The 24,806-nt window shown below is 37.4% G+C and overlaps 1 protein-coding gene across 1 annotated transcript; it reads left to right on the top strand.

Annotated features, from left to right (window-relative positions):
* Positions 1 to 101: 101 nt before the first annotated feature.
* STK17A (serine/threonine kinase 17a) lies at positions 102 to 23,074 on the top strand (the record flags this gene model as incomplete). The annotated part of the gene is made up of 7 exons (XM_083859254.1): positions 102 to 289; positions 7,492 to 7,704; positions 14,770 to 14,914; positions 20,164 to 20,290; positions 21,014 to 21,062; positions 21,182 to 21,361; positions 22,166 to 23,074. The coding sequence occupies 7 exons, from the start codon at positions 102 to 104 to the stop codon at positions 22,497 to 22,499; spliced, it is 1,236 nt and encodes a 411-aa protein (XP_083715380.1). The 3' UTR covers positions 22,500 to 23,074.
* Positions 23,075 to 24,806: the final 1,732 nt, after the last annotated feature.

Genomic DNA, 24,806 nt, shown 5'->3' with positions numbered 1-24,806 from the left:
CCGGGCCGGACACCGGGAACGGCACCGGGAACGGGCACCGGGAACAGACAACAGGGGAAGGAGGAGAAGCCGTCCCCCTGCCCAGGGAGCAGCCCCGCGCCATGAGCCCCGACGAGAAGCCGCCGCCCGGTCGTTCCCGCGGTGACCGGCCGCCACCACCACCGCCGCCTCAGCCGGCGGCCGGGCGATCCCGGCGGCGGGGCGGGCTCCTGGCGGAGATCCGCACGCCCATCCGCACGGAGCCCTTCCAGGAGCGGTACAGCCTCAGCCCCGGCCGGGAGCTCGGCAGGTGAGCGCTGCCTCCGCTGCGCCGGGCGGCGGGGGAAGGAGCGGGGCCGGGGGTTGTGGCGCTCCATGGCTGGGGGTCCCTGCCAGGAAAGAGCCGCGGCCGCCAGTACTGGTGGTGTCCGGCGGTGTCCGGCGGTGAGCTCCGCGCCCCGGGTCCGCTCCCAGGGCGGGCCCCTGGCCTGGGCTCGCCTGGAACAGCGTGCTGGGAGACAGCTGTACCTCGCAGCTGTCTGTCCCTCCTGCTGAAGAAGTGATCCTCGGCTCCCCAGCCGTGCGGATCTGGCTGGGAAGATGCTGTGGTTCCCTGGGAGCCCGTGTGGAGTAGTGGGTGTTGCTCTAGATTTACATTGGAGAAAAAAACCTGCCAACCCCCCCCCCCCTTTTTTTTTTAAATATATATATATATTATTATTATTATTTATTATTTCCTCGAGCTTTGTAAGCTGTGACGTGGGAAAACAATTTTGCACTCATTTAGGGTAGTATATGCTTGAGAGTAATCTAATGGTGGAACTTTCCAAGGAGTTAAAGCTGGTTAAAATCTTGGGTTTGGAAGTGATTCCACGTGTAATGTTTACTCCACGTACAATTTCAACACCTGACTGGTCTAAAGCGAGGTTGAGGTCAAAAAGTCTCATTAAAAGGTTTTTGCATCTTGGGAACTACATAATATATGGAATTTCAGCACCATTTAACGAATATTTTTGTCTGAAATTCTTTCACTTCTTATTAAAGAATGATAGTATTCTTAGAATTACATGTGCTTCATCCAAAGAGTGTTCCGATAAAAAAAAAATAGATTAAATACTACAGGATATATGGAAATATATCCTCTTCAACATGTGTTCTATTGCAAGTTTTGCTCACTGTTTAACTCAGTTTATACAGTGGCAAAACCAACTCCTTTGGAGCTAAGGAGGAGTTTCAAGGCAAATGTAGCTGCTGTAGGTACCTCTAACAAATATTTAGGTTGCCCAGGTGTTGGCTTAATGCTCACTTAGTAATTCTGATGTACCAGTAGAATAATACCTGTTTAAACATAGTGGTCTAAAGCATTCACACGGTAAGCAGGTGGGAGAAACATCCCATGGAATGAGAAAGCTTTTTGTAGATTGTTGTGACCACAGTGTCCAAAGCCTGGAAACTGAAGCTAACTAAATGCAGGCTACAGATCAGCCTAAATTCTAAGAAACAGTCCAAAATGCATAGCAGCAGTGTAGCACAGAATGTCCTGGTATCACTGCTGTTTTGGTTTGTTTTGGGTTTTTTTTATTTGAAGCTCAGAAAATATTTTGTACTTCTTCCATGGAATGAGCATTTCCCTCAGAGTCAGGTGATACCATTGCCCTAATCAGAGCATAGAATAAATGAAGGTGCCTTCTGGAACAAAAAAAGTTCAACTGAGATTATTTGCTTTACACTAAGAACAGGAATTAAGTACTGCTGCAAGTCTTAGTGTGAGTTTAAGCAAGTTAATCAAAGCATGGATTTTTATGTGGAATATTTTTTTGAATACTTTAAAGATGGCCTTCTCATGAAGGCTGTGATTTTGCACCTGTAGTTAAAATTAGTTAAGTGGCGGTTCTAAGTGTTTGTCTTGGTTTTGAGCAACAGTTGCGCATATTTTTGGTTCATACTATCTCTCCTCAACTTCACAAGTATTTTCACTACCTTTTCTTTTAGAATGTAAAAATTTCTACATTTGAATGCATGTACAGCTCAAATACTCCCATTAAAGACTGTTTTTTTCCAACTCTGGGACAAAACGTAGATGGAAAGTCTCTCTGCCACTTATAACTCTAATTCTATTGATAATTTATTAACACAAGTTGTTTCACTTTTATATGTTCATAAATTGTGTAATTCTCTCTTTATGGGTAGAGTTTATCTTTACAAAGAACAAATCAGCACCCAGGTATGGCAGGTTTTTGTCTCGGGTGAAAAGCAGTCCTTGTGCACACAACATAATCTATTTTAGCATTAAGATTTGGCAGAAAAAAGTTTACACACTCTATTTGTCCATCCCATTCTCCAGAATTAGAGAAACAGTTGATAAGCTGAACATTAGGTGGGTTTGAGAATAACATTCTTATGGATTGTCTTTAAAACTGAGAACACAGAGAAAGAAGCAATAGGTTTATCACCTTTGCTGAGATAAGGGCTGCTGCAGGAGCTCAGCAGGTTTGTGCGGTCTTTGGCCTCCCATTCTGTCAGTCAACACGTGTATGTTGAACTTCTCTGGGCACTTGGAGTCTCTGTTTTCTGTTCTCTGGTCCTCTGCGTTTGGAGGAGGCGGGAAGAAAGTAGAACATGGCAAAATGTTAAGGCTTTGTAGTTCTGGTAATGCTGGGAAGAGCTGTACAGGTGGCACATTAGGGAGCAAAAGTCCTGAGGGAAGCAGTCCTGAAAGGCATGGGTGAACCTAGGAGGAACTTGGGTGCAAACCCGTGGGAAGTCAGGCTTCATTAGTTCTGCTCACAGGAGGAAAAACTGCTTTCAGAATGTAGAGCTATGTGCTTCAGAAGGTGCTGCCTCGGTCAGTAGCTGAACAGGCATTTGCAAGTTTGTTAAAACACAGCTGTTGGGAAAGCCAGGTTCACTTGGGAAAAATATCAAAACCTTCATTATAATAGCCACTCAAGAAAGGAAATTATTGCAAGTTCCTTAGGATGCCATGGAAATGAAAGCTTTTAAGTGAAATTATTTAATAGATGACATTTTGGTCCAGTATTCACAGCCTTAATAATTTTACTGTCCTAAAAATCACAATATTTTCACTGAAATCTGCAGTTGCATGAGGTTTGAAATAAAACTTATTTCTGGTGATTGTTTTAAGGGTGCCACTTTTCATCACCTCACTGAGATTTAAATGTTTTCAGACAGTGCTAGCTTGAGTTAGGTTAGTTTGAAGAAGCGTAACCTTTGCAGAGGACAAGACACCATTGCTTAACTCTTCCGCTTACCATTTCTGCTTAAGCCATAATTGTGCTGTAAAATGGGGAACAATACATTTTTTACTGCCAAGAGCTTCCTTAAGGAGTCTACTATAATTATATTTAGTTGCTTTGCTTGTTTTCCTTGAGAAAAAAACCTCCTAATTGCAAACAAAGTATTACTACAGTTGCACTCCCTTTTTTTTATGTGAAACAAGCTGTGTGCCTATTGTAAGTCATCATTTGTGTACAGAAAATAATACTTTTGATTCTAGAGCTGGGTTAGAAGAAAGTATAAGTTGATTAGTCTGTCTTTCTTCTGGAAGGTAACAGTCACCTTAAATGATGGATCCACAATAAAATTATCTTCCAGCAAAATGTGTGCACACATGTAAATAAATATGTCCAGTGCAATTCAGTTTTCCCTCACTCCCAGTTTTTTATTAAAACTTACATGCTCATTCTCCACCCAAAGGTAAGAACAAGAAATATTGTAATCATCTGAGGAGTGTGAAATATTCTTTGTTCCTGACTCGTGATGCGGCTGTAGTTTCATGTGCAGATAATGCATGTCTTGGATATTTTTTTTTCCCCAAAAAAAATAACAACTCTGGCATGAACTTTTATTTCTCAGGTAGCTTTCAGTAATGTGTGTCTTAGCATTACATGACACTTGTACCGTTTTGTGCCATGACACTGCTGTCCTCAGCTGCTCTCTGCGGTCGCACAGCTGGGGTGAAATAGCTGTGGAACTAAGCAAAAGTGGAAAAGAGGTGAAAATTAAGAGTTGCAAGTAGTTGGTTTTGCCATTTGAGAATAAATTTATGTGAGTAAATTATTCATGAACACCAGAAATGGAATCCCTACACTATGTTGTTTGGAAATCCAATTGTTAGAGAAAAAAGCCACACTTTAGAAAAAAATATTTGATATGAATTGCATAATAAACTGCATATAGTATTGTGTGTCTCAGAAAAGGTTTTTTATGAACTTTATAAAAAGTAAATATCTTCACAGGAGGAAGTTATTCCTGCATTTGTTACAATGACAGTATTTTATAGGTCACTTTAAAAATAAGGTTAGTTATTTTAAAATTATTAGTTAAGCTTAGTTATTTTTATATATTATAAATAAATTAGTAAGGTTAGTTCTCTGTTGTTCTGAACTTAGGACAACAAAAATTAATTGGTGTGACATAAATGTTCCTGTTCATCTGATTTCACATTTGATTTGTGATTTGACATTTTTCCTTTGAGCTATAATGTGTGTCTAATGGAACAATGCAAATTCTGTTGGCAATCTAAAAAGGTGACATTGAGCTTCTTTGTAGTCAGATAAGATTTATCTTAAATCATAATTCTTGAATGAGACTCTTGTGAGGACTGAGAACTACTTAGAGTTTCCTATTCTTGTCTGCCTCCAAAAAGCATTTTTATTTGTGGTTGGATGTCTGGTAGTCTGTTTTCAACTTGACAAATACTCATTAAGATTCTCAGCTCAAAATTGTTCTTCCTTCCATGCAATGTTCTCACTGCTAGCTCTTCTCAATATACTAAAGTAGCAATGATGTGACTGTTTTATATACTTCTTTATAATAAGTTCTGAAAGGCAGGATTTTAAGAAAAGCGAAGTTGAAGTGTCTGCATTGTATACTTCATAAGAATGCTTGTTTATATCTGTCTTATCTACTATTCTGTCTCAATCAAAAAGAAATTCTTTAAAATTTATCTATTGGCTTAACCATGTTTGGATCTTAGCTCTGAAATTTTCTCAGACATGAGTCTAGATCACTGCACAGTAATTAATTCTACTGGTTATAAACATCAGGTTTGTCAAGTTTGATCTTTTTGGGGATCATATTCAGAAAAGATGAGTTCCAACAGGCAGTAGTTACATTAGCTCTAATTATAGGCATAACCATAAGGAATCTGGGCAGGATTCTTGGTCTAAAACAATTTGGAATTAGTATTTGTCAGCTGGCTGAACTCCCGTGTAACCTGTCCTTGGAATGACGTCACCTATCAGGCTTCTGGCCAGCTCAGCTAAACAGGACATACGTGGCCACACACGGTGGTGGCTCTTGCCGTTTCTTGCTGCTCCATGAACACTGTTTCATTTCCATGGTGACTAATGCACGGTGAATCGGCAACGTCGGTACTCATTGGGCTAATTAACTTCTTTCCAGATAGATTTTGTATGTAATTCAAAACAGAACAGTGCTTGAAAGCTGTATTATAGAGATTTCAAACTTTTCTAAGTCACTTTCTCTAGGTCCTTCCTAGTGCTAGAAGTAGAAGTATTTGGCCGCACTGAGGCAACGCTCGAGAGGAATTACGCAGTGCGTTCAGAGACTATATAAGGGAAACAGAGAAGGCTGAACCCAGACAGGGACCTAGATTTATTGGTGTAAGACTTAGCATCTATCAGGTATTTATATAACTTGCTGTTAAAGGGCTTCTCAATTTGTTTTTATATGTTGTTTTTTGACAACATACTCACCAGTTGATTTCTTTTCTTGAGAAAAGAAAAGAAATCTTTGGTGCTAAGAACTTCAACAAGTGTCTTCACACTTACGATAAATGCATAGCTTTCTATTGTACGTAAATTTCATGCTACAAAATTATCTTCATGCATTTACAAACCTCAATAGTTTTGTCTTCAAGTAAGTATTAGTAATTAAGAACATTTTCCCAAAAAGTTAGATTCAAGACATTGAAAGCATATTCTTTCTTTGTCTACCTTCATCAGACATCTGGACTCTGCTGTGATCTAGTCTTAATACACGTTGTGCTGTAGATAATGTGCTTATGCAAAATATTATTCCTAGAGGAATAACTGTGGTTGTATCAGTGGTTACAAGTCCAATTATTTTATTGAGATTGCCTAGCAAATACCCACTTTGTGGATACTTATTTGACTTGATTCATTTAGACTGTGTGATTTTGAAACAAATGCTTATTAAACGCAAGTTCACCACAGCTTTGTTCAGCAGTTGTAGTTTATGGGATGGCAGTCTTCTGCCAATAGGCTGGGAGAGTGACAACTTTGACAGGACCTGAAGTAGTTAATTCTGTGAACTTCAGCTTGGAGATGGGAGAGGCAAAACGCATAGTAATTGTATTCAAAAATAGAAGAGAACTATTATTTTGGTTTCAGCAGCCCTACAGTAAGTAAAGAACCAAAATAAAAATCTCAAAGCTATTCCTGCAGCTTTATAAGAAAGTGTTTACATATAAATAAAAAAGGTAGTTTTGATGATCATTAGACCTGTATGTTAAGAGCTAAAGTAAGATTACTATACTTCAAAGTATGAGAATTCATCATTGCATTAGTGAGAGGTATTAATTAAAATACCTTTTCAGTCTAAAAATCAGCACAGTGTGAATGGAACCGAGTGGAGCAGGTGGTGTGGGACTCTTGCAGGGAAGTTAAGAGCAGCTGCTCGTGCCAGAGTGCTGTGGGGGAAGTGGTGTGACACAAGCGCTGCAGTGTGGTTTGAGCCGGGCTGGTGCATCATCAGGTGTGTGCTCTGCCCAGGTGACGCTCATTAATGTGGGCTGAGCACCGTGCTCAGCTCTCTGCTCCCAGTGCGCCCATTCACTTGGCATTGCTGCCAAAATCATGCTTCAGAGCTTGATGGTAATCAAGCTGCTTCATTGTATTTAAATTATCTGTGTTCCTTAGTCTCACTGTGTAAGTAGGGAGTTTTGAGAACTGTTAACCAAAAAACTCCAGCTGTTATCATCATTTGAGACATGACATGGTGAAAATACAAAGTGCCATCTTGAAAAATGCAGAGTATGGATATTGCATGGCAAATGGAGCAGGATTCAGCAAGAGTGCTGTTACCTTGGATATGGTGGGATACTTCAGAAAACTATAAGTGGGTTACTGTGAGGTAGTCAGAGAAAGCATAAATTGCACATTTGCACATTTTGATTTTGCCACCTTTTTTAATTGAAGTTTTGAGGATAATGTAATCTTGGCAACCAGCACAGAGTGTTTGTTCTGTATTTTTGAAAACCATGTTGTTTGAATTGATTGGTATTTTTTAAATTCCTTATGTTTCACAGAGATTATTTACATTTTGGGCTGGAGTGTTTTGAACATAGGGATCATCACTCAGCAAGGCATCTTCCTAAATTCAGATTGCATTTTTGATGCACCCATTAGTAATGAGTTGGTTCAAGTCTCCTGAAACATTAATATATAAAGGCAGTGCTAAAGTTGTCATTAAGGCATGTAAAACTAAACTCTTATTTAATTTCAGGGGAAAATTTGCAGTGGTGAAGAAGTGTATCCAGAAAGACACTGAAAAAGAGTTTGCAGCAAAATTCATGAGAAAAAGAAGAAAGGGCCAAGACTGTCGGATGGAAATAATCCACGAAATTGCAGTCCTTGAGCTGGCACAATGCAACCTTTGGGTCATTAACTTGCATGAAGTTTATGAAACTGCAACAGAGATGATTTTAGTCCTGGAATAGTAAGTATTAGTAATAATTCCTGAATAACTTTGTGCAGTATTTGCTTAAAAATAATAATGTAAAAATACTGTGTATCAATGTGAATAATGTAAAAGTTTTTATTGGTTGCCTGTTACGCTTGCTTAACTTCAAGAATTGCTAAGAAAATGATGATTACAAGATTATAACAAATTTCTCCAATTATGTAGTATTTTTCAAAGCTGAACTGTCATTTTTGTAGTTAAAGCATCTTTAATTAAATATGATCTCTGTACACTCCCTACATGTAAAAGGGGAAGAGGAAAGAAACAGTGAGTATCTGTTCAAAAACCAAAGTTTATTTCATTGACAATGGCAAAAATGGGATGAAATCTGCTGTGGTTTTTTGCCAGTTACAGAAAAGGTAGTGAAAGCAACATGATTGCAAAAAAGAAGCTATTAAAACCCTCTACAATAGAAAACTTGCTAAAACAGTATCTTCTAGGGGGAAGAAAGGAGGAGGATTGAGATTTGGAATCGTTTCTTTCAAAGGACACTTGACTCTGCCTTTGTCTGTGTGGTTTTCTCCACTTGAGTTTGTCCAGATGGGTATTCCTGCAGCTGCTGTGGCTGTTCGTCTCATATGCCAGTGGCTTTAGATAGTAAGGCATCTAGCTAGCTTCCAAGATTCACTCAAATGCTTGTTGCTCTTGAACTCCAAATTCTTGTTAAGCTCTATGGATTTTAAATAATTAGGAGAGGAACAGTGAGGCTCAGTAGTTCAGAAGTGACTTATCATCTGTTAAGATAAATCTAGTTTGTGCAGCTCTTCTTTTACTTGATAGTAAAAAGAAATGGTGAGAAATCTTGTGTCCCAATCACATCTTGTTTAGAAATCGAAAGAAACTGTATCTTAAAGTTCAGTGAAATGGAATGAGACCATGTCTCCTAAGGCAAAATTCCTTTTTAAATACACTTTTTTAAACTTCATTGTGCCCTTAATGAAGTCATAGTATGTAAAATATTCAAGTATCTTTTATAATACAGAGGTGCGACAGAGCTTCTGGGATTTTAACTGCTGCTACTGAAGACTCATAAGTACCCCCTTTAAACACTAGCAGAAATGGAAACTCAAATACAGTTTCATTTTCTAGATCCCATAGAATTTAATATGAGCAGTGGAATCTAAATGAGCAATGAGGTTTTAGATCATTTCAATGCAAAATCCCTAGTTTTCTTTTAGAACTCGATTTCCTTACAGTTGCAAAACTCTTTAAATCTGAAATATTAACTAGGTTGTTAAGTAATTGCCGAAATTATTGGATTTATATGCATCAAACAGTCATACCTTGTTTCACATAAATGGCTGTGTGCTGGAGTTGTAAATTACAAAAACAGTCTTTCCCTGACTTCAGCAAGTATGTCTGGATGCTGCTTTAATGTCAACGTGTTCCAAAGACATGTTGCAACAAAGCAGGTATGAATGTTAGTGAATTTCTGACATTCTGTATGCAGAAGATTAAAGAACATACCTAGGCTGCAAGTTTCTCTAGGGCATTTCAGTTTCTATTAAGCTTGATGGTCTGTGGCAGATCTTTATCTCCTGAAGAAGTAAAATAAATACTTAATCTTGGCCACTAACTTCATCTGCTAAGATTTTGAAATTTCTTGTCTTGATGTTGAATATGTTATAAGGGCTGAGGGTTTTGCCTTCAGGAGATGTTTTGCTTTCAGGAAGAGAATTATTAATGTTACATGGAGGATTGTCTTTCAAGCACTATCAATTTTTGACCAAAAACGAACTTAAAATTGGCTATGTCAGTATCAAGTGTTTAGTAGTGGGAAGCAAGGAGGCATTACAGTGGTGGCTTCAGCTGTAGCATAGCAAATTGAGGCTGTCTGCATCCACCCTCACAAGAGTCTCTGGCTTTGGTTTGTTGTCATAAGACATCAATCAGGGTATTTAAATCAGAGTTGAAGGGGTAACAGAAAGCCTGGAATTAATCTGTGGGTCAGTTATGTTTTTGTATTTCCCTGACAATTGAATGAAAAGAACCTGGAATTTTGCTGAAGAAGGTAGAGATACAGTCTGGAAAACTTGACGTATCAGATATAAAAAGAAAAAAGCAAGTTTGGTAACTCTTTGGCTTGATACCTGTATGCAACCTACCTGTCATCTTCCAATTTCTTTTAAAAGAAAGAACAGTAGAGCATCCGATGTTTAAGGACCCATCTTTTTTATAAGTGTTCATCACCATGTTTTTACACATCTGTGGAAGGGATAGATGATAGTGGATAATTAGTCATCAAATGTATAGAAACCTGTAAGTGGAGCTTCAAAAATCTTCATCATTAATATTTTGTTATGGAGAGCCTCTGAACTAAGCCAGAGCCTTGTGTAAGACTGTTGTTATGCTTGCTTTAAAAAGAGGAAGAAGTTGTCTTTATCATCTTGAAGACACAGCTAGTATTTATTTGATATGCTGGATAAAGTGTTTTTTCAGATACAGTTATTTGGACCTGGATAATGTGATGGACTTATATGTCCACTAATATTAATGGATTATATAGTCTTTGACATAACTTATTTTCCTACTTACTGGAAGTGTGACTCATTAAAATAAGAAGAGTGTGTTGGCAGTAAGTGATCCGTTTGGCATGGGATTCAACAGACAGAACTTGAAGCAAACCCACTGTAATCACAAATAACTGCTGCTCCAATGTTTGCGTCTTGGCTATTTGAGTAGCAAGCAGAGTCTAGTTAGCAGATTCAAATCAAGACTGGAGGTCTAAAAATATTTTAGGGGTAAACTTCTTGAATGGTCTGACTTACCTCCATTTGTGTTTCATTCAGTTCTTGGGCTGCCTGATTGGAAAGATGAAGAAAAAAAAAAAAAAGCATTTGTCTGAGAACTTTTAAGACTAGTATCTACAATTTTATGTGTTTAGATGTTTCTCTTCCCATGTCATCTCGTCAGATATGGATTTACAGTTTTCTCAGGCTTTGGAGACATTGGTACATTGCATTGCCTTCTACTGGAAAAATGACCTGTAAGTGTAAATTACTATTCAGTGGATGCCTAGGAAAGAGGTATGGCTGTCAGCAGCAGTGAGAATGAACCTTTGCCAGTCGTGTTACAACCACTGTGGTGTGAACAGCTTGTACTGCAAGCTCCATGTACAGAAAGTAGGTGACTTGCTATTATCTTGCAAAGATAACACCTTCAAGAAAGACTTTTGACAGAGTTGAAGATTCAGGAAGCAAATTTTTGTCCATTGCGGACTAAATGACTTGGCATTGAAATCAAGTGTATTTTAGGAAGTGGTCTATATGTCTGTACTCTGGTGATTTGTACTTCTGCATCCTTCAGAACACTAACTTAATGTCTGATCTATTAAAGCTGGGGGAATGGTTCATTTCTTCAGGTGCCCTGAAATAGGTTTGTTCAATCTTTTTTCTGATAAGTTAAATGACTGTGTTAGTGTCTGGTAAGTGTACTTGAAACAAGTTTGATGCTGAATTTCATACAATTCATTGTTAAGATATATTTCAAGGAAGATAAGTAGTCTCCATTTAATCTAAAGTCAACATAATTGTAACAAAGATTAGTTTTCTAGACTTCCAAATGGCTTTTAGCTCATTTATGGTGCTAAGTAGTAATAGAATGTTAGCATGCTTTTCACTGATGAAAAGCAGTTGGATTTCACTTGAAACAAGAGAAATTAATGGCATGACAGTATTTTCATAAGTAAATTAAAATAGCTAAAGAATTATGGTTGCTGTGGCTTTCAAGTTCAGAAAGCCTTGTCTCACATTTTTTTTATACACTTAGCTAAGGGAAGGTATACTAGAGAATTAATGCATTCTAAGTAACACTGGATTTCAAAATGTTTTGCCATTAAATATGTCCTTATCAATTTTTTTCAGATTAAGATGTCTTGTTTTCATAAAAAAATTGTTGTCCTAAGGATATTTCTTTGCTTTTATCCCCTAAGAACATTTTCTAACTGGCCCAGTCATTTGCTGAGTTATTTCATAATGACAGTTAGAAAAACTACAGTTTAATGAAAAATGGGTAAATACTGTTAACACCAGAGAACTCCTGGTCTGCATGTGTACAGAAGTCATAACAGTGACATGCCTATGATACTTTCATAGCAGGTATCTTGAACCCTTCTAGGGTTAGATTTTTTTTTTTTTTTTACCCCTGAAATCTGGCTGGGGAATACAAAATAGCTGAGTCGAAAGTGTTGTTAAGGAGCTTGCCAAAACTTGGAATAGGTGTGCAGGAGGATCTTTTTGGAGTTCATTTTGAGATTGTGCTTCCAGTCGCTTGTGACCGGCTTGGCTCACAGCTCCCTGTTTTGCTTGAGGGAATCCATTAAGTTCACTCCACAGCAACAATACACAAAACGGTCTTGCAGTATCAAATTTCCATGTGTTCTTGTAAAGGGTTACTGGTTACTTGTTTGAATGTGGTAGTCTTTGGACAGACTTAATCGTCCAGAAGTTGTTCCATCAGCATCCTAAATAGCAAAGTGAAGATCAAAAAACAAAAACGTTGCATGTGAAGTCGCCTTCCCATGTGAAACTGTTTTGTTAAGCCAGATGTCTATGGCAGCTGAGAATGGCAGTGTCTCATAAGTTATGAAGTGGGTGTGCGTATGTGTGGGCAGTATTTGCATGTCTCACTCTTAAAAATGCTGATGAACCCAGGCATCTTCAGAAGCAGAGGGAGGGAGTTAATTTTTTTTTTTTTTTTTTTTTAATAAAGTTTCTGGATCAAGGGTTTTCTACTCTCACATTGGTAGCACTGTCTCTTGATTTCACTGATGGGACAGTGCTTCAACTTTTATTGCCTTGACTTTTAACATCTATAATTCAGAGTTCTTTAAATGTAATATTAAAATTTTAGGTAGCTTACATTTTAGCATTGGTGTCTACCTCAGTTTTAATTAAGTTACACTAATAAACAAATTGTAACAGATGCCTACCAAGTCGACATATAGCAAGCAGGGCTTTATAAGGACCCCCCCACCCTCAATTTTTACTGTGTTTTCAGTTGGGTCTGTTAAATGTAAAGTGTGATCCCATGTTTTGGGTATAAATCCAATTTCACAGAATTAAGCAGCAGAAGTATTTTTTTTTCCTTATTTGAAGTAGCACAGCTTTACCAGCAAAATCCCAAGGTTATTGCTATAAAAGATACTGTGTTAGTAATTGTGGTAGTAGATCTTATCTCTGTATGTGCATTATAATTCACTGCTACAAAGAATTAAATCACTCTTCAAGTAACATATTATGGCATTCTTAAGGCAGAAAGTTTAATTTATGGCTTGCAGTAGATCTTTTTCTATTTCTATCTGGAAAAGCCAACTGATGTTGCTTTTTCAAGCAATTTGGTTTAGGATATTAGAATACACTAGCCAATGTTCATTTTAAAAATGTCATTAATATTTGAATCCTATTCAAAGCTGAAATATTACTATTTCTATGAATTAAATAAAAATGGACTGAAGAAGGATGTAATAGTGTCAGGCATATGAAATTTTTCAAAAGAAATGATAGTAATAATATTCCTTTGAAAAACTTATTCTTGAGCTCTATCATCTGATGCATAATGAAGAAAAATAAATATTTCATAGACAGTTTTTTTGAAAGAAAATCTTAGTTTAATAAATCAAATTGTATTGCTGTACCAGTGAGGCAGCATGTAGAACAGAAGTGTAAAACTCTATAGAAAAGGTTAGGATTTTACCTTCTTTTAAATTTTTTTTTTTTTTTTTTTTTTTTTTTTTTTTTTTTTTTTTTTTTTTTTTGTAAGACCATCTGCAGGGAAAATTTAAAATAATAGAGATGAGAATACCTTGCAGGGCAAAAAACTTTTTCTTTTCCATAAGGCTTTTGAAAGTGCTAGGATTGTAGCAACAAAGCTAGTATAGGCAAAATGAAATCTGAGTATATTTCAGTGTTCTTTTTCTGGGGGTACACAGTTGAAATGCACCATTTTTGTAAAACTCCCATTTCCTGTTACATTCATGTTGAATGTGCCTGGCTGTCTTTGGGATAGCCCAGGCAGTACAATTCATCAGAAAAATGCAAGCAAAGGCAGAGTAGATGGGAATGCATCAGTAAAAATTAATGCTTGTGAAAAGTCATTTTTGCATGTCACGGTTTGGTGTAACTGGAGAGGATTCTGCCCTTGAGGATTTCACCACCTTTCCCTAAGGGGTGATTATAGAATTTAATGCAGAACAAAGGGTGTATGTGCTGATTTCATAGTAGGAGTTCAACAATCTGTATGCAAAGTGGCCCCATTCTAACATTCTTATGCCCGTTCTTGTTTTAAGCTGGAGCTTCTGTTCAGTTTATTTTGCATTTGATACTACAGGGTTATATGGTAGAACACCTTTAGTTGTTTAGAGCCATTGCTATACAGAGCTGGTACTGCATGTGGCTTCAAAATACTTAAAAAACATTCATTCATATCTAGTTATTTTTATATTTTTTGTTATTCTGTTATGTGTTTAAACATATATAAACAAAAGAGGATGCAAGCTGAGAGCTAAAATCTTCAGAGCTATTTTTAGATTAAAGAAGTTTAGAAACTTAATGCATCCCTGTATACCAGAGACTTCATAAATAGTTCAGTTGCAGACTTTACATTTATTCTTTGGGGTATGTGCAAAGTGTTTTGAGGAAGATGGGAGGTGGGGCTGCTTTGCTCTATGTTTGCAAAGATTTGCCTTCACCGAATTTCCACGTAGTTTCATAGGAATGGCAAAATGCACATCTTTTGCCTCAACAATTGCGTCATTCATCTGAAGACAAAGTCAGTAATGTTTCAAAAGTAGTCCCCAAAATTCCTGTACTATTCATATTCTCTAACCTAAATGACTAATGTCTTTGCCTCTCTCCAAAGCTACCATACTGCAGAAAAAGATTCCACGGCTGTAAAACCTTGGCAAATGTCTAATAACTGAAAATATCACAATTGGATTATATCTCCTGCTGATATTGCCTATACAGAAAAAACAGTGTCAGTAGGGCCAAATGGGTGCTATAATTTAATCTTTGAACTAACGATATTCCTACTGTTCCACAGTGCTGCTGGAGGTGAAATCTTTGACCAGTGTGTGGCTGAAAGGGAGGAGGCCTTCAAAGAAAAAGATGTGAAGCGACTTATGAAGCAGATATTAGAAGGAGTTTCATTCTTGCACAGAAACAATGTTGTTCATCTTGACTTAAAGGTAAGATTGTGCTGTATTTTTCTTATTGATTTCTCATCTGTTGACTTTCTTGCTGGTAATATGTCATAATAATGGCAATTTGTAATTAGCACAATTGTACCTAATTATACCTTGAATGATAAAATTAAACTTTTGGGATAGTGTAGTCACCAGGTTTGCAAGCCTTTCAGGGGGTTTCTATGATTATATTAAATATAAACTTTATTTTATTAAGTGAAATGTAATCAATTCAAAAGTCAATTTGCCTTGCACTTTAAATTGCAAATGAGTGCTTTGGGTGAGACCCGACTCATTTCTACATTGCTGTAAAAATGTCTATGTATTATATGGCCATTGATAACCAGCTGGTTTTTTTTGTATTGACTTGAGTTTTAATGAAGAAGGGTGGTAGTGACACTGGTGGGATAAAGTGTAATGTTTCAGAATGAAATGTTCAAACAGCACTGGTAAATTCATGTGTTAGATACATTCATGGCATTTTCTTCCTTTTTTCCCAGTTACTGTGAAACCTAATTTAATGTCTGTCATTTGCTGCCAAACAGTTGGCTGACACCCTTTTGGTATATAAATCATTGTGATTTACTGAAACAAGTATTTTTTTTTAGTGAAAAACAGTTTTGACCCAAATCAAGGGAAAAGGACAGTTGCCATCATATGAAATCTTATGGTCAAGAAGGGAGTTGTAACAGGGATCCAGGGAACTATCCTGTCCTATGTGCAGCAAACTCCAGTTATTTCTTTAGCTTCTATCCATGCACTCATAGGGAAGATGCAAATGTATTTCATTATGAGGTTGAACTAGTTTAAGTTCAAGGCAGTTTCAAGACAGTCTATAAAGCAACTTGCATTACGTTTTTTTAAATTCTTTTTACATATCCTATTCTCATATTTACTAAGTATATTGTAAGCATGTTAGTTTCTGTTGCTGAGATCCTTACTTATGCTTAGCTGTATTTTGGCACTATTATCAACCTACCAGTAGATTCCAGTATCAGACTGTATGTACTTAATATATAACTTAGCCCGTCGTGAACCATTCATCAGCTAAAGCAGATGAGCCATATTGGCACACAATTATGTCACCTGCCTGGTTTTCCAAACACTTATTCAAATTATACGTGGAATTATTTAAAATTTTGATTTAGTCATACACACAGAATATTAATAATTGTACTAAAAGAAATAGTGAAACATTTTTAGCTAGTGATTTGAGAATAAGTGTTCAGAAAGACTGAAAAGAAGCAATTAGAATTCCTCAAAGTTCCAGTATGCTTAAAAAAGATACTCAGTGTCTCAATGGTTGGCCATTGAATTTCCTTGAAGCAAAGTGTGTAAAATTAGATGTCTTTTGTGGACAGTATATATTTGTACATGTTTGTAGTTAAAGTTGTGGTGTTTCTTAGCATCATCAGCTGAATATCTGTAACTGGAAATGTGATGATGACACATCATCACGATATTGTTTTATATGACTACAATACTTACTTGCAAAAGTAGACTTGGGATGTTGATTACAGATCTTGGCCAGAAAAGAAATTCATAAAAAACTTATATAAAAACTTTCCAACTGGTCAGAAAACTTATGCTCTAACATGGAGCCCATGCAGTTCTCACTGAAAAATCCAGCATTGTTTTGCTGCCTTACAGAACTTCATTAGCAGAGGAAATTGTCCAGTGATTGAGGTTAATTAACATGTTTATACATTACTGCAGTGTGCAATATGTGTTTCATTGGAGTCCTACTTGCAAGTGTGATGACTTTCATGATATATAAAACTATCAGTCTTTTGCAAAATAAGGTTTATGGAAGTCTTTCAGAGTATTGGCAAATAAAAATGATGGAAATGGTAGAATTAAAAACCATGACTTGCAAAGATTAATTGACCCACGTGCCTTGCGAGACTTTTTAAAAAGGCCCATTTGTGACACAACTCAGAAAGTTGGGTGCTTGCTTTGGCTGCATATTTGCTAACCCACAGTTCTCATCATCTGTTGTATCATGTGTCTCATGCTGCTTTAACTTGCGGCTTAAAGCACCCTGGAATTTATTAACTACTTTGTTTGTGATGACGTTTGGAAGGTTTCTGTATGCTTACTCTTGCTAGCAAGGTGTTTGCCAATAGCAAAGTTTATAAATTCTTGCCAAAATGGGTTTTTGGTGCTATTAGTTTCACCTTTGTGTCTCTAAAGATTACCATTTAATTTGTCTGTTACAATTTCCTTTGGAAAGATCCATCCAATTTTCCATGTGTTGCACCTTCAGAAAAAGTTGAATTCTACACACAGAAGAATTTAAACCCCCATGGTTGTCTGTATGTAATTGTCAGCTGAATATTTGTGTTATAAATCTAAAGAACCAGATCTATGACACTGACAGCTACCTTGCTTTAGCTTCTGTTTGCCCTCTGAGTAGATACAAGATTTTTCCTGAGACTAAACACTGCAGAAAGAAATGGGATATTTTGATGTGGCTTAGCAAGGTTGTTGCTTGATCATTTCTTTCCAAAAGCATGGTTCTACTGAAAGGTGGTTGAGATGTGTCCTTTTTTTTAATAGCAAAACACAATTATGTAGCCTAGTTTAGACTTGGATGAAGAGCAGATACAACGCTACCAAGTGCAAATTAATTATCACTTGACAGTATTGTGTTGATGCTATTTAATTTGCAGGGTGTGCACAGATTGTAGTCAGGAGTCTTTCATCTCCTCTTAATAGTGCTTAAAAGCTGCAGAGTAAGGGAAGTCTCCTTTCTATGTGTTCTCATTTGCTGTTTGACCTAATCTTGAATTGGTGTTTGGTAAAAGCTTAAGGTAGTTGGGAATGGAAGAGAATTTAAGTGAGTGTGGGTGCTGAGGAAGAAGATATGGGGGTCCTTTACTGTTTTTAGAATCAGCCCAGTTTAGTATCTTTAGATGTAATGCAGCTAGGGTATCTCAGCTAGTCCGTTTTTCCTGTTCCTGACCATTTTCTGGGATAATTCCTGTCTTTTCTTCTAAGGATCTGAGGTTTTTTGAATATTATGTAATTAGATAACCTGTGACTATTGCTGGTAAGGGGAGGCATTGATTAGCTTAAAAACCTGACCTTTATTATGTCTCCTTAGTCTTTATGTATCTTCTTCGAACCAACTAAAGATACAAGAAATAAGAGGATCTAAATGTGGAACCTTTAAGCCTTGCTGCAGTAGAGAGGGAAGTTTTCAGACATTGCCATTTGATGGTTTTCATCAATAATTTCAGTAGTGCTTGGGGTAAAAGCGAAAGGCCCTTTTTAGAATGGCCACCGGGAGAGCCTCGAGCCGGCATCTCCTGCCTTTGTGGGCTGACTGGCTTTAGGCAAACGTGGATGTATTCTAGCAGAGTAAAACCAAAAGAGAAGCAGTATTACAGATGTGAGGAAATGATCTTCCTTTTCTGAAACTTTGAGTAATGGTGTCAAGCTGAAAACTATGGTGAGTTCAAAGCTATGGCTTCTTTAAGGTTTCATGCTGGTGTTTAGGCTGGCACTTCACAAGAATCTCATAATGATTCCTTAAAATAAGAAAATTACTGGTATTTCATTAAGAATTGATTCAGAGGTATGACTCAATTCATACTGTAGATAGGTGTTTTTCTGTATAGGTGTGTTTTGCATAATAAGATTAAGGAAAAAAAAGACAACAGAAACTACTTCTGGCAACTGCTTTATCTACTAAAATGTTAAAATACAGGGGTGAAGGGTTTCACAAAAGTTTTCCATTAAAAGCTTTTCCTCATTTAAATATGGAGAACAAATACTTTTCTCAGTTTGACCCTTCACAACATAACTAAATTTCTCACTGGCAATAACATCTGAGAGGCTAATGAGGGAGGCATGGTCAGCTTTTTTGGATGTTTGCTTTTCTAATACAAATAGAGAATAACAAATCTGGAACTATAAAGAATGTGGGAATGTGCAGCTCCAAAAGCCTTTGTATAGCCACCAGATCCCAATTTGTAAAGAAAATTTAAAAAGAGCTATTCTTAATATGTAGGTTTACAAACAGGAAATAAATTGACAACATAATGGAGTTAGTTTCAAATAGCAGTTTAACTCCACAGGAATCAAAATACTTGGCTATATTCGGGTCTTGCAGTGAGGAGAACTGGCCTAAGTTTTTTAAAATGTTCTTGCCCAGGTTTATTTCTGTATTCACAAGCAAGGCTGTTCATGTGGGAGCATGTCCTCATGAATGACTCTGGGGATGGAGGACAGAGCAGCTTCTAGGGAAGAAGTGTAAACGTTGGTGTTACTCCAGCTGGATTATAAATCAGTGGTTGCTTTGCTGTTCTTACTCTTTTGTCCTCCTCCCTTTTCAACCACCCTGATGCAAGATGATCCAGGTTCCCAATCAAGACTTCTGCACTTTCATGGAACTTGTGCTCACTAGAAACATGAATGCAGTGTCAATTCTCAGCACTATCATTTGGAGAAGTTAATGATAAAACCTGGTGTGATCACTGGTATGGGGGTGGGGAAAGTCAAACCTTTTTTTTTTTTTTTTTTTTTTTTCCTTGGCAACAATATGGTTCAGTTGCAAAATTTTTTCTTTTTTAAATTGAGCTAGCATTTAAAATAGTCAGGAACTTCTTAATGACCACAAAGGTACTTTGAAGGAAGACAGCCAGGATCTAGTGACGTCAGTGCAAACAAGTTTATCCAAAGGTGATGCTCTTAAAAACCTGTTTTTCAGGCTGCTACATTTTTTTAAATTGTTCTCCAGTTAGTATTCTGTAATACAGTTGTTTGTACTTTGAACAGGATTCAGGTTGGTTGCAACAGACCTTTAAACAGGTGTAGTCAAAACAGTTTTGGGTGTTCAGAGTTTTTAAAGTGATTGGGTGTTTTTGGACATTCTTCAAAGGGAGGTATTTTATACCATCTCTTGGAAGAATGGAAGAACGAAGAGGAGTTAAAAAGGTGATAAGGACTAGAGGTGCAAGTGTGGAGGTACTTACAATGTATTGTTGAATGACTATTTGCTATTGGCATGTAATTCCAATGTGCTCTAAGCTAACAAAGGTTTGGTTCTTAATTCTGAATTGAAAATCCTGCCACTCCTTTTTAGCCTATGTATCTCTTCAAAATCACCTTGGGGGAAATACATAAATGATCCAGGGTATCATACTTGTTACAGGAGGCAGTATTGCTGCTCATGATCTAAAATTATGCAATATGTCATAGACATTAGTTTTGAGTGATCCCAAAAGTCTCCTCCTCTTGTTTTTCAGCCCCAAAATATTCTGCTAACCAGTAAGTCTCCTCTGGGAGATGTTAAGATAGTAGATTTTGGCCTTTCCAGAATAATGAAGAGCAGTGAAGAACTAAGAGAAATCATGGGAACTCCAGAATATGTAGGTAAGTTATTACCATAGGAGTGATGAATAGTCCTGGCTTCTGGGGAGTGGAAGGAGAATTTGGAGCGTGTCACCCCAGCTGTGTCGCAAGATCGCGTTATGACTTTGGAGGTGCTACTGCTGCCAAAGGTAGAACTGGCAAGTCTTGCCAGTCTAGTGAACTATGATTGTGTGCTTATGTTAAAGATGAAGACACACTTTAGATGATTCTTGCCAGCAGTGATAACAAGTATTACTTGGATTAAAAGTTTAAATTCACCTATTGAGTCTCTGAATACAATATTTTAGTCAGTGTAGGTTTTTCTTGGGGTTTTTTTGTTTGTTTTTTTTTTTTTTAAGTCCAAACCACTCCAGGCCTTGAAGATATACTTGAAAATATCTTTATGTTGTGTGGTATATCTTCATAGTTAGGAGTTACAGTGCTGAAATATGCAATGTTGGCTATTTCTGTTTTGTCTGCAAGAAACTTGTATACAGATTCCTTAACTGGGAAGGGGATTGGCCTGGCTTCTGAAGATGACAATAAAGGGAAAACATTTTTTTTACACTTAAAACCACTGAATGATAGAAGCCACTTAAATACTCTGAATAAAAGTATCTTGATTTCAAAAGACTGTCATGCTTCAAATTACTTAAATTTTACCACATGACCATTATCGCATTTTTTAGCTCTAATGTAATGTCTGCATATGACAAAACCCACTTTTTTTTCCCCTCTGAATAGCTCCTGAAATTCTGAGTTATGACCCAATCAGTACAGCAACTGATATGTGGTAAGTTGAACAAATTAATGGTCATCATAACTTTACTGAAAAGGGTTGTTCTTTGGGGATTTTTTTGTTTGCTTTTAAGAAAAAAAGGCTAACTAAAAAACTGTTGTTTTTTAATTTAGGAGCATTGGAGTACTGGCATATGTTATGCTAACAGGGATATCGCCTTTCTTGGGGGATGATAAACAAGAAACATTCTTAAATATATCTCAAATGAACGTAAGTTACTCTGGAGAGGACTTTGACCTTGTATCAGAGTCTGCTGTGGACTTCATCAAAACTCTGCTGGTTAAGAAACCCGAGTAAGTAAAATACACAATTGTATATTGTGCTAATATGTCAGGCTGAGTTAATTTTAGATGTAGCAAGTGCTAGTGTTTTCATTTGTAAAGTATAAGGGGACTTTGATTTCATTGTGCTATTACTTTTTATGTATATGAGAATTCCCCCATTTCCATCCAAGCTTATATATTCCAAATGATGTCCAAGTGTTAGTAATTAAAACTCAAATTGCTTTCAGAAAACTGTGTATGAACTGTAGTTTGTAGTGGTGAACAGTTACACCCATTCTTCTTGCAGGTACTTTGCTGAAGTCTTTTAAATGAACTGGGCTTTGAATGGGTTGGTAGAGAACCTTGCCTTTTCTGGTTCATTAGTACACTTTTCTTAATGGGCACCAAATGGAAATTCCAGCTTCCCAAACAGAACAGGTGTTTTCTGTGGAACTTTACCAGTTCTTCATGGGACATGTCAGCTATTGAAATTGCCTACTGCTTGTCTATGGGAATACTTGAAGAACATAAAAGTTGGATAATTATTCTGTATATAAAAAGTATAAACTTCAAAAGTTGGTTGGCACCATGGAAGTGTAAACTCGTATTTAGGGATCTATGAATTCCTTTATTTTAAATGCTAGGAGTTCATCTACTTGAACTTGTGGTCTTTTTTTTGGTGAAAGATAGCTGTTAGTACCTTTTTTTTATTTACAATTTTATCTGTCTTGAATACAATCATATCCTTGGAATAATTTTTGGGGATCTCTTCTGCAAGGTTCTGAATTTTGTACTCATTTGGACATTTATTTTAATACTTTCCTTCCTCTGCAGGGACCGGGCAACTGCTGAAGAATGTCTTAAACATCCATGGTTAGAACAAAGTGATAATCCTGCTTGCAGGGCCTGGAATAAGAGTACAGAAGGGGAGATCAGTGATACCATCCAGAAAGATGCAGATTCTGCCTCTGAACAATCAGTAGATGCTGAGAAGACTGGAGAGCAAGAATCAATAGTGACAGAAGAACTAATTGTAGTGGCTTCATACACACTGGGACAATGTAGGCAGTCAGAAACGGAAAAAGTAACTGAGCAGAAAGCCATTTCCAAACGATTCAAATTTGAGGAACCATTACTGCAGGAAATACCAGGAGAATTCATTTACTGAACTGTGTGGAGCTTCATAGCTATAACTGGAAGGCAGTTTTTTCTACTAAACAAAAGTATTCTAGCCAAGTGAATTTCTGATATGCAATAAATGTTCTAGATAAAAGCAAGTGTTTATAAATGGCATACAACAAAAATGTGCCAAGTTCTTATTTTCATGGAACTGATAAGATTTCAAGTGGCTGACAGGAATTTAACAAAGAGAATAAGCTTATTTTTGTTTTTAATTTTTATTTCTGTTTTTTGTTGTTGATATTGATTGGTAAGAGTTTTTGTTAATCATTCCAGTGTTCTTGAGAAGTCAACACTGGAAGTGTTTCAGTGACAGATGTCAATAGGAGTATTTTAGGATATGTTTTGATATTTAATGCAAATATATAATGCTGGGTTTTCCTCAAACGCCTCCTGAATTCAGTGGAGGAGCTATCTGCTCATCTAAAACTTGTATGAGAGGAGAATTTGATCACCTGGTTTGACATACAGATTTCAAAATCACCTGGTATGTATTTCTTTGCTTACATAAGGTCAAAGACCCAGACTCCTCTGGTGTGTAGCTGAACAGTGGGCTGAGCTTCTCTAGATGGAGATGCACATACCCCACTGGTAAAGAAATCCGTATTGGAGACATGTCTGATTTGGGAGCACGGTAAAATCCTGCTCCAGAGGGTGATGTGTTTGCTTATTTCAGTCACTTGGGAGCCAGCAGAGATTGTTCCCTTCCCCTCCTGTGTTGGGTGAGATGTGCCAATAGAATCTAGCTCAGTGTGGCCACACAGTGCTGGTGTGAGGAAAAAAGAACGACAGTCTGATGTAGCTCCTCTAAATTTACTGAAGTTCTCTCCACTGACTGTACCATGTTAATTAGACAGTTTGTCCAGCTAATCAGCCCCTGATTTCACCTCCCCCAGAACCAGCTGTGGTTTTACTGGGATAATAAGGTCATTTCTGCCTTCTTTCTGTTCCTCCAACTGCTGCTTTAAGGAAAAAAGGAGCATCCTTAGGCTAAATTGCAGTTGTTCAGTATAGCTGCCAGATGAGGAAGAAGATATTGCTTCTTCTGAAACAGTGAAGCACAGCTCATGCCTCCTGCTTCCCGATCACTCTCCCTTAGACACTTGGAAATACAGCATGATATGCAGCCGGGCAGAGTGGGATTAGGGAGCAGTATGGATTGGGTCATAGTTCTCAATGGATGCAGTCCCTCAGAGGACAAAGCTGGCACCAACTGGGCATCAAAACTGAGTGGTTTTTGCCATGTACAGATCTGAAGATCTTGGACTGAGTCCTAGTTTTCTAAGAAATCTTTGATATTGATGCTGTTCCAAAGTTTAATTTTTATGTAATGGAAGTTTAGTACTATTATATGGCATACTGTTAACTATTCAACTATTTATTTGGTTTCCTTATGTTGTTCCTTTGTAATAAACTCTGACAAAAGTTTTCTTGCTATAAACACAGTGAATATAAAACAGAAACTTTTGAGCTAGTTTTTCCCTTTTTTTCCATGTTGGTACACAATTTCTGAATTCAAATGTATCACATGTTCTTACTCTCTTTACTGAGCAGGAGTTCAGGGCTCTGTGCTAATGTTACAGTACCTCCTTAACACAAAAGTTAAATGGCTTAATAAGAGCAGCAGTAGTGGGGTGATCTGATCAGCATGGCTGGAAAGGTGGGGAAAAAGCACTTGTACAGAAGAAAGCTGAACCAGGAGTAGTGGGACAATGAGTGTTTTTCCAAAAGGTTTCATTGCCAGAGGTTGGGCTGCCTTTACTTCAAGCCACATCAGGGAAATTGCACATAAATTAAACTGTTTTATCAAGCTTCTTCCCCAATAGAATTACATATGGAGGATTCATGTAGGTAGGGCAGCTTCTTGTTCCTCAAAGGTGTTCATATAAGGAAACAGCCAGTGGTGCTCAGAATCGAGTTTGGATGTGTTTTATATTGTAATGCAGAGATGCCTTTCACGCTCTGGGAAAGGAGTCAGTTGCTGGACAGCTGACTCAGCAGGAGAATCTTTAAGCCAACAGGGTATCTGTGTTATCTGGATGTTTCTGGACACAGACAGGAGCTGACCCTACCTACAGTGCTGATCTGTTTCAGCCTTGTTAGGCAGGACAATACCTTCATGGGCACCTTTCTTTTACTCTCCAGTCATTTGCCCAAGGTAATTTGCTTGGGGACATTGATCCATGGAATTCTGTGCAAGATTGCAATTTTTCCCATCTTCCATCATTGCCATTTTGACTTTTTTTCCCCCACATCCATACTTCCTTACCTCATTAAGTTGAGCAGAGAAGTGAGG

Source organism: Zosterops lateralis (assembly GCF_965231275.1).
Source record: "Zosterops lateralis genome assembly, chromosome: 1".
Classification (NCBI taxonomy): Eukaryota; Metazoa; Chordata; class Aves; order Passeriformes; family Zosteropidae; genus Zosterops; species Zosterops lateralis.
The sequence above is the reverse complement of the archived record's forward strand: the minus strand, read 5'-3'. Positions and strand labels throughout refer to the sequence as shown.